Consider the following 11,284-nt stretch of genomic DNA (forward strand, 5'->3'; position numbering starts at 1 on the left):
TCCAAAACTGCTGCCCAGAACTGAATACACCATAACTCAGCCCTAATTTGGGATACAGGATGTCTAGCCGTTGCTGAGATCATACATTATATGGCCAAAAGTATGTGAACATCTGACCATCACACACATTTGTGCCCATTTTAGAACCATGGGCATTAAAAACAGAGTTGGAGTTTGGAACATGGCTATGGGGACTTGCTTATTTATCCACAATGTTGATCTATTTGCACCATGTTCATAAACACCAAGGAGGAATAAACCAGTCAAACAGTATTTCCCTGCTCAAAACCATTTAATAGGTAAGTTCCCACCTTTGTAATATGTAACACTGCTGTATATAAATACTTCAACTGTTTTAGGCCAAAAGAGCAGAAGTGCACAAATTAGTGCTAAATCTAGATCCCTAAATATAATCTACTAAACTCTGGTCAAATCAAAAAACTATCCCAACAGTTTCCCATCAAGTGAACATTACATTACATTAACGGCATTTAGCAGACGCCCTTATCCAGAGCGACGTAAAGTGCTTTGGGTCTCTAGCAATGAATAAATCTACACTGGTACGCAAGATTACAAACTTAATATAAATATACATTAATTTATATAAAGACATGCAAATATTTTTAGGTATTTAAAAGAAAAAAGAGGTGGGGTTGGAATTGTGGTGTACATGAGTTACAATTTCTTTCAAACATTTAAAATTTTAAACTGAATAAACACAAAAGCCAAAACTGGCTATGAACCTCTAATTTTACAGACCTGATCTAGCAGAACTAAAGGTCATGCTGGTACACACATTCATTTAGTTAACTTTGCATTCAACTCTACTGAATGAAGCAATGCAAATTCAATGAAGCTCAAGGTTGTTAACATTTGCCATCCTACAAAAAAACATTTGCGCAATTATGCAGCAGAGCAGATCTGGAGATTTTGCGGTTTTATTTAGATGCCCCTCACAAAGCCATGACTACTATTGGGTCTACTCGGTTAATAGAAAGGATTGGTACCTTCTGAATAATGACGTCATTTGAAATGTGTGTCATTGGTATCCATGCACACAAAACGGCACCTTATTTTATTGTTTATAACTAATTTGTAGCCATGATGAGTTTTTTTTTTTTTTTGCATCAGCAGATCAGTCAATACAGTACATATAGAAAGGAGACCTCCATAAAAGCTGGTCACCCACTTTCTTACAAACAACTACAGAATTCTAATTCAGAAGTGCCAATGTTTCAAAGGTTCATGCATTTCTGGCAAGGAGATGGGATTTTCTCCACAGATGTGCACCAAGCAACAGTAAGAGCCGTCAAAACAAACACAGCTCACTTATTTTCTGTTGGCGCACATGAATTCATAAGTCCTGAATAGAAAGAGGGTCTTTTCTCCCTGCTGCGATTAGTCTTTACAATCAAAGCTGCTCCCAGTGAACCAGTCACCAAAATACACACTGTTAATGTGTTTGTTATTATTGCACAGGTAATGTTTTATGCAATAAATGTAAAATAATCTAAAACCATGCAATATTACCTGTGTGCAATATGTCTGATAGCGTAACTACTTATTGGTGGTCTCTATATATAGTCTGTGATGTGTATACTGTATTAGGTTTCTACTTTTAAATATTTGCACATTTATTTTTCTTTGCTGCTGTAACACAGAAATTGCCTGACTGTGGTACGAATAAAGTATAGCTTCTCTTTTAAAGCTAGATCTTGCATCTCCTCTCCTTATAATCCCCCCCCCCCCGTAGGTATCCAGTTTTACCTTTTCCAGACAAAACAGCAAATAGACATTTTACAAATCAAAGCAAAAACTCCAAGTCAAATACTAACCCTTATATTGCAGATCTGATTTTATAAAAAGATCCTAAGGTTTTTTATTATTATTAGACGGGAAATAAGAAAAACTTAGTTTCTCTTCTGCAAAGAATACATTAGACATTACCAATGATAACTTCTAATAAATTTATTTTATTGGTCACATCACTTGACAAAAACAACATTTTGATGTGGTATATGCAATAGTTCCACAATTTCATCAAAAATGACCACATACACAAAATGGCCAAAAGGGAACACAATACACAAATACATATTCATTAGAATATAATGGTTAATAATAATAATAATATTATAAATAGGAAAATAGGAAACACAAAAGCAACTGGACCAAGTAAGGACTACATGGTTAATGAAAAAAACCAGGACCCTAAAATTCACCCACATCCACCCTCTTGTCACGGAATCGGTTTCTTGCCTTGGTGCGAGCCTTGAATGCAGCAGCATTGTAGAAGTGCTGGGAGAAAAACAGAAGAATTTAAAAAACAACAATTTTATACAAGTATTTATACCTTTTTTTTTCTATAATCAAAATATTATTATTTTTTTTAAGACGTTTCTGGCTTACCCTCTCCAATCTGGAACTTTTCATAGCTTTCAGGGCAGCAGAATCAATCAGCAGGGCTGGGCCCAGTCCAAACACATCTCTGATGAACTCATTTGCCTAAGTTCAAAGCAAGTAGAAGAAAAAGTTAGGGATGGTTTTCCAGGTCAGAATCTGGTACTAAAGATAAAAACTGGTGTCATGGTTTACCACTAAAGATTATTTGTGAAAGTCAAGACACCTAAAAAGTTGCTACATAGTAATTTTATTTCTTTATTTAATTTAGTGCATTGGATTTCAGAATCTTTAGATTTTAACTGGCTCGACACCCTGCTCTTTAAATATAATCAGTTAATTCTGACAGCAGTGCAAGTAATCATTAAAAAAAACCACAACATACCACAAGACCACCTAAATTGTTAATTGATGTATAATCTGAAAAAAATGTCCAAACGTAGTGTTTTCTTCAGACCAAAGTTTTCCATACAATTTGCAACAGTGAATGTGTGTGTTAAACGTACATGGCTGTAGATTCTAGCTATAAAGCCTCATTTTATACCTGTAGGTGGTAATTCATGCCGGAGCCCACAAACTCTCTGAAGGCATCATAGGTCCTCTTCCTCACCCAGCTGTTGATGATCATGCGCTCTGTACCGAACCGTATTGTCTCGGTCTCAAACTCTCCATCCTGTGCGCATACAGAAATGCTTTATTAGACCACCATTATTCCTTAGCTACACATTTGTTTTTCATTAAAAACACCATATTCGCCAGTTCCTCACCTCCACTGCTTTAAGCACGTCCCTGAAGACAGACCTCTGCTTCCTCTTGTCATTCTTGGCACGGTGTTTATTGCAGTCAGTGGCCAGAGCGCTCAGTTTGCTGCACAGCACCTCCCAGTCTTCACAGTCAAAGTCCTGGACGGTTTTACAGATTTTATAGCGGCTCAAAAATTATTACCATCACACAGCAGGTTGCCTTTAAGTAATAAAATCGGAACTCACCGCATCAACATCTCTAGCAAGTTCAAACAGCAGCGCGATCGTCTCCCCAGCTGCAATGCGCATGTTAACGTCTTCGCTCTCCAGCAGCCTCGGCAGCTTGGCCAGATGTCTAAAATGGAGATCATCAAAGCACTAAAGACTTCTGCAGAACTGAAGTCCAGCAAGATGTCAGATCACTTCCTCTTATTCGACAACTCAATGCCATTTCACCTTTTAAAAATAAGCAATAGCAAAAAGCTTAAGGCACATCAGCTATGTACTTGTGAATGATGGCTTTGATGTGGCTGCTGCTGCAGATGGTGAGCAGCAGAGCCCAGGAGAGCAGTGCGTTCGTATGGAGCTGAACGGTCGGAGGGCTCAAAGAGGGCCTGCTTCCATCTTCACGCACGTACGAGCGAGTAAACAAGCTCTCGAAACACTCCATAGTGGCATAAATATCCTGGAAGTGGAAAAAAATAAAAAAAAGCATACATAAACACGAGACGTACAACTAAACACTTAGAATGAGTTCTCAGGGATTTTATAGGAGAACTGTATTTCCTTAGAATTTCTTTCAGTAAAAAAACTCAAGTCAGGAATAACATTTCATTTGGAGGTTTAAGCTGGAACACACCAGCAACACAGCGGTAGTCACATAGAAACACAGTAACAGCAGTATTTAAATGTCATAAACCAGGCTTCAAAATTATTTTAATCAGAAAATCAAGATTTCTGGCTAGAATACATTTATTTATTTATTTATTTTTTAAATACGCTGACAATCTACTTTCGGATTCTGCCATTAGGGGGCGCCACAGCCCCCTCCTTCCTTAGTGTCCAACTTCACATACAGCTTCTCATATGCCTTTTCCTTGTCTTTCACCACATCCCCCTTACCTGCTGTCATATCTCCTTGTACTCCTGCATACTTTTCTCATCACTCTGTCGATCCCAATTCCATTTCGCCAACCTCTTTCTCCTTATGCTTTCCTGCACTTCCTCAGTCCACCACCATGTCTGTCCTCCTTTCTATTTCCAGATCTCACACCAAGTATCTTTTTAGCGGTCTCCCTCATCACTTCTGCAGTAGTTGCCCAATCATTCAGCACCACTTCACCACCACCAAGCCCCTGTCTGACCTCTTCCCTGAATCTCATACTAGTATCCCTTTTTTAGTTTCCACCATCCAATTCTTCCTTCAGTCCCCACTCACCTCCTTCACCTACAAAGCCACCCTACGCTGTCTAGCTACACTGTCTCCTGCCAACACCCAACAGTCTTCAATCTCCTACATAGAACAGTCCACCTTTCTCCACTCTTATTCAATCACCCTATAATCCTCCTCCTTCTTAAAATGTATTCACCACTGCCATTTCCATCCTTTTAGCAAAATCTACCACCATCTGCTCTTCCACATTCTCTCCCTAAGACAATACCCACCCATCACCTCCTCTGCTCCCTTCACCTACATGCCCATTAAAGTCTGCCCCAATCACCATTCATTCATTGGTACACCTTTTACCACTTCATCCAACTCACTCCAGAATTTTTCCCTCTCCTTCATTTCACAGCCCACTTGGAGCATAAGCACTGATGATATTTCAACTTCCAGCTTAACGTTCATCACCCTATCAGAAACTCTCTTCACCTCCACTACACTCTTACTGTACACTTCCTTCAGAATCACCCCTACACCATTTCTCTTTCCATCTACACCATGATAGAACAGATTGACCCCCCTCCAATGTTCCTGGCTGTACTCCTTTTTCACTTGGTCTCCTGAACACTCCTTTCTCCTCTCCATCATATTAGCTACCTCTTTCTCTTTACCAGTCATAGTACCAACATTTAAAGTACCAACTCTAACCTCCACTTCGCCTTTTCCTACTGACTGTCTAGATGTCTTCCTCCTCTCCTTCTTTGGCCAACAGTAACCAAATTCCACCAGTACCCTTTTGGCCAACAATACCTGTGGCGGTCGTTGGTAACCCGGGCCTCGACTGATCCGGCATAAAATTCTGATTTGTGTTCCGCATATTTGATTTGATGTTTCACGCTGGATGCCCTTCCTAGCGAAACCCTCCCTGTTTATCCAGGATTGGGACCGGCACTTAAAGTGCACTGGCTTGTGCAACCCTAATGGCTGGTTGTTAGTACGCTGGCAATAAACATTTTAACATCATGTAGTCATGTTTAAAGTCATGTGGAGAATAAACCCATGCTTTGTCTGTTTGCAGTTTCACGTAGACGGTTCGAATCTTCACCAACTCCACCACTTACCAATATATCATCTTCTGCTACCAGCGTGCAGAGGCCCAGACTCGTTGCACACTGCACAGAGTGTAAAAGAAAAGTACTGTTACAAAGCACACATAAGGGAAACACTATAAACGCCAGGTAGAAAACAGATCAGATCTGCTACTCACAGCTTGTCTGGCTTGAATGTTTGCTGATCCATCACTGAGGATGGTCTTAAATATAGGTTTGAGGGTCTTAAACACCTCCTCACTCTCAATCCCTGAACCCAGCTGAATGCACAAGAGGCAAGCCAGCGAGGCAGCCGCACGTTGCTCCTCTCCTTTACCTAAACACGGGAAAGCAAATAAGTTTAGGTTCACTGCCAGCACTGACCGTATGCAGTCGCAGATTATAAATTCTGTATACAAACCTTTTTTCAAGCAGCGTTCAATGCCGTCTGTGATAGTCATCCTCCTCTCCAAAATGAACTCGTGCAGGATTTTGGTTGCCATGGCAGTCTTTAATCCGTCAAGGGCACCTTGCCTGGTTTTAGCACTAAAAGATAAAAACAATGCTATTCAGAACACTGAATCAACGCACCATAGAGATGTTTACAGGAAAAAATGTCTAAATTATGTATGAATGTTGCTGTTCAACCGAGTGGCGCATCAGACGAACCTTTTGTCAACTGTTGAATCGATGTAAACCTTCAGCTTGAACTCAAAATCATCTTGAGCCGAAACCTCAGCGTCTCCTCCTGCCAGTGCAAATAAAGCATCCCACAATTTCAACATTTGATCTTGGTAATATTATGGCATTGCAGTCATATCAGCTGCACTCAAAACCCAAATCCGGGTTTATAAACAAACACACCCACCTTCCTCTGCCACACTGGTGGCATCGCTGAAGCTGCTGCAGTGGCTAAGTGTCTCGACTGAAGCGTCCTCATCACTGAAAGGCTGCAGCGGTCCATGCTGTCCTCCTGGGACACCTGCAAAATAGACCAAGTTCCCACAGTGAACAAACCTTTGACCACAGAGTTAGTCACAGCAGGTGATAAGGGCGATATACTGTTCGTGTAATCTGTTCAATTCCAGAGTTGTGGGGAAATAAATTCCTGGTTTTGTACTGGTCAGGTGAAGGGCACAGTGATAGCAATTAGACTGAAGATAATACTGCCCTTTTTTCCACTACAACAGAAAAGGAAAAAATAAACACTAGACATACTGAGAAGGAAACAGACTATCCAGAGAAAGAGTTCATCCAAGTAAGCAAAAAATAAAAAATAAATAATTAAAAAACCCCACCAAAATACACAAAATAAAGTACAATTTCAGTGCAAGAAAATGGGGTGGCATAAGGGGAGCAAATGGTAAATTTGAGCACAAGAAATAGCTTTTGGGTTCCCGATTCGATCTTGAAATGCTTTTTCATTCTAGAGAAAAAGAGACTAGAATCCATCTAGCTGTGTTCAAGCAAAAAAAAAAAATTTTTTATGTTTGCATAATAAAAGTTTAATTTCAGTGAAAGAACAGCAGGTGACATAGGGGATGTAAATGGTGGCTTTTAACACAAGAAATAGCTTTAGGGTTCCTGCAATTTATTCCTTGTGTGAAGTTTTCCTGGGATTTTTCACTGGGTCTCTGGTTTCGTTCTACTTCCCATAAAAAAAACAAAGAAACAGCTACTGCTACACTCAAAATGAGTTCAATAGATACAGCAGGTGACGAGTTATTGATTAAAACAAATTGTGGCGTCAAGCCCTGGCACTGTCAACCTGCCATTGTTGGGCCCCTGAGCAAAGCCCTTGATCCTCTCCGCTCCAGGGGCACTGTATCATAGTTGACCTTGCGCTCTGACCCCAGCTTCATGGTGCTGTAATGTATATGTGACAAGTAAAAGCACCTTTCGCTTTCTTTTTTTGAATGTGTATTAGGATAGACTGGGCCAAGGGTACCATCCAGGGGCTCTCACAATCCCATCAAACCCTGTGTTCCAGGAATAGGAAAAGCTCGAGCAGGGATAATGCTGTTACTGGATAGTGACTGGAAGAACAGAACAGATTCTATATATAAAACAGCCGCCATACACGTGGAGCTTCCTAGTTTGTTCCCTTGCTTCCGTGATCAGACTGGGTTCAGGAAAAAAAGAAGAAAGACACAACAACAATAGGCCAGACACGTAGCTAATTAGTCATGTAAAGTGTTGGTCAGCTACAGAAACCAGCTTTATTAGTTTATGTCGATTTTCACTTCTCTTTGGTGACCACTGAGAGAGATTCCGGTGTATTCACGCCTTATTTCCGACGAACGACTACAGCCCGAGGCGTGTTAGCAAGCTAGTTAGCAAACAAGCTTATCTAGGAATACGACCATGACTGAAGAGATAACGATTTTAGTTTCGCAGTAGTTATTTGTCAGACTTAACAATATGCACTATATATATATATATATATATATATATATATACACACATACATATACACACACACATACAATATCCTTACTGCAAATATATAGCCCTTTTGTTTAACGCGTAAAATATTTGCCTCCATATTAGCACGAAAATGGGTGATGTAGTTCGACTAAACCTTAAGCATCGAAAGAATCAATGCGCTAGGAGCTGCAAAAGAACTACAAATCCCAAGTAGACTCAAGCCTTTTCGCTGTAATGGTGGCAAAGATTTTAGCGTTAAATGAAAAACAATAATTTGGCAATTGTGTCAAATTTAACGTCCATATGCGACAAACACATCTTCAGAAATACAATTAGTTTAACGAGTACATATTGGCCACCATATTAGCGAGAAGACGCGTGTGGATATGGGTGTTGTAGTTCTTCTGAATCGGCAACGCAAAAAGGATGTACGTTTGTGGCGGCGCAAGAGAACTACAAATCCCATGCGCATGCAGAGCAACAAGCCAAAACAACCGGCCAGTTCCAGATACTTGAACTCGCTTACCCTTGCTGTTCCTCTTCTTAGATTTGGGCATGGTTCTTGTATAAATATGTTCGATTTAAAGCTAAAATCACCCAATACACGACAAGTTTTTACTATAGCGTCTCTTAAACTGGAAATCTTCCAATGGCACCGTAAAAAGTAAAGAATTAAAAGCGATTCCGATGAAAGCCTGTGAACGAGAGCGAAACATTTTCTTCCCTGTAAAAACGAGGGTTGCGGGACACCCGCGCCGGGAAATTATTATATATGGCTGACGCGTCACTCTTACGTCGCTCACGTGGTCGCCGATAACCCGTCTGACCAATCACGTTCAGAGAGAACGGACTGTACGCGCGCCTGCGCTAATGTGATTGGACAATCACTGTTGTCATGGTCTACGTCCAAATCGTGTCCTACCTCTTCAATTATATGCACTATATGGACAAAAGTATTGGGACACCTGACCGTTCCTGCTATATGTGGTTCTTCTCCAAACGGTTCCACAAACCTGGAGGCACACAATTTTATAGTATATCTTTGTATGCGGTATAATTACATTTTGTTTTCACTTGAACTTCAAGACCCAAAACCTGTTCCAGCATGGCAATGCCCCTGTGCAGGAAGTGAGCTCCATGAAGATATGGTTTATATGGTATGGCCTGTTATAGAGCTCTGATCTCAACCCTACTGAAAACTTTTGGGATTAATTGTAACGCTGACTGCACCCCAGGCCTCCTCACCTCATCTACCATCAGTACCTGACTCTCATCTGGTTAATGCACACACTTTTTTCTCCTCAGAATGACCCAGTCATATTCAGATTCAGGTTCAATCCCAATTTCTGTACACCTGTCCTCAGGTGATTCTGATTTACTCAAAGATTCTGCAGCATTTGCTTCTTCTTGGCTTCCTGGGTTTGAAACATGGTCTGCAAAGATCTCGCAAAGCATACAGGATCTTAATGTAAAAAGTTATTAAGCAGAAGAGGTATAAATATCTTCAAGACATTGTTTTATTGTGAAACAGCGAATGCCCACATCAGCAGATGCGGCACTGTAGGAACTACAGTCACCAACAACAGGAGTGTGTTCTTCCAATAGTTGACAAAAAAACATGACGGTTATTCTTTAAGGCATTAATCAGAAACGCATTCAGCTGAAGGTAAAAAAGCACAGCAGGTGAAGGACTGATTTGAACTAAACATCCCTCACCTTGTCTTCAAAACGTCCTACATGCGCTGTCCCTCTAATAAACTCATTTATAATCCTGTCCATCTTCATCAATCCCAACCAAAGCCTTAAAATCTTCAGCTCTGCTAACTTCAGCTCCACCTCCTGTCTTTTACTCAATGCCACTGTCTCTAAACCAGACAACATTGTGGGTCTCACCACAGTCCTATAAACTTTCCCTTTCACTCTCACAAATACCCTTCTATCACAAATTACTCCTGCTATCACTCTTCTCCACCCTGCGTGCACTCTTTTCTGTATTTCTATAACACACTCTCCATTACTTTGCACTGTTGACCCCAGGTAGCTGAACTCCTCCACCTTCTTCACCTCTACAATAAATAAATAAATAAACAAACAAACAAACAAACAAACATGCATATGTAACATAGTTAAAATAATATTAGTAACATTTGTGCATAAATCTGCAATCGATTGCTGCACTGCTTGCGATCGCGTTCATTATACTAGGGGGGCTGTGCTACGTAATCGCCAGCAGTCTCACGAAGCCTCGCTGCTGGGAAACTGAATTGACGATTGCTCTGTCTTATTAACTGAGTTTGGATTGTTTTTGAGCGCAAAGTTGAACTTTTACAATACACACAAATTACTCCTTCACCTCCTAGTCTTGTTAGTCGAGTCAAATATGTGTTATTTGTGATGATAAAATGAGGAGTGTGTGTATTAGCCTGCCTGTAATCTCTGAATCTCTGTTTTTTTTCTTTTGCAACTGTCATTATTCATCAATGATCTGCAATCTAATCAATCTACAGCCCTGTTTGTTTTAGAAATCGTTAGCCGTTAGCATTAGCATTAGCACATGTGCTGCACACTCGCACGTGCTGAACAACGTGTTGCCTCATTCGAGAGTTGTGCCTTTTCCTGTTCTGTCTTTCTTTTATACTAAAATGTGTGAACGTTTTGTCACTTGATTTTATAGTTTCACTGCATTAATGTGAATTAATGAGTATTAAAGAAGAAAAGGTACTGTTTTCTGAGAAAATTTAATTTGGCAGCAGTCTCACAAAACTTCGCTGCTGACTGTCATGCAAAATCAATAATCTGCAATATATTCAATCTATGGTCCTACTTGTCCCAGTGTCTGTCTAGGAAAATCAAAGAACCTTTGAGTGACCACCCACCCAACTCACAGTGTGAATGAATCAACCATCACCAACACAGTCCCACATACATACACCTATCAGGCATAATTTTATGATCACCTGCCAAATATTGTGTTGGTCCCCCTTTTGCTGCCAAAACAGTCCTGACCCCTTGAGCATTAACAGAATTAACTTCTTCAGCCATTTGAGCTACAGGAGCTTGGACCACTTTTGATAGATACTAAGCACTGCAGACCGGGAAACATCGCACAAGAGCTGCAGTTTTGGAGATGCTTTGACCCAGTCGTCTAGACGTCACAATTTGACCCTCGTCAAACTTACTCACATCCTTAGACAAAATGTTCACTTGCTGCCTAATAAATATATATCACCCACTAACAGGTG

The 11,284-nt window shown here is 40.4% G+C and overlaps 1 protein-coding gene across 1 annotated transcript; it reads right to left on the reverse strand.

Annotated features, from left to right (window-relative positions):
- Positions 1–1,953: 1,953 nt before the first annotated feature.
- On the reverse strand, positions 1,954–8,869 carry ifrd1 (interferon-related developmental regulator 1). Its single transcript, XM_083528231.1, has 12 exons — positions 8,569–8,869; positions 6,484–6,597; positions 6,285–6,363; positions 6,037–6,161; positions 5,795–5,952; positions 5,649–5,699; positions 3,650–3,828; positions 3,390–3,498; positions 3,168–3,302; positions 2,945–3,073; positions 2,410–2,505; positions 1,954–2,298 (listed from the first exon to the last, which is right to left on the reverse strand). The coding sequence occupies exons 1-12, from the start codon at positions 8,597–8,599 to the stop codon at positions 2,212–2,214; spliced, it is 1,293 nt and encodes a 430-aa protein (XP_083384357.1). The 5' UTR covers positions 8,600–8,869; the 3' UTR covers positions 1,954–2,211.
- Positions 8,870–11,284: the final 2,415 nt, after the last annotated feature.

Source organism: Silurus aristotelis, assembly GCF_946808225.1.
Source record: "Silurus aristotelis genome assembly, chromosome: 24".
Taxonomy (NCBI): domain Eukaryota; kingdom Metazoa; phylum Chordata; class Actinopteri; order Siluriformes; family Siluridae; genus Silurus; species Silurus aristotelis.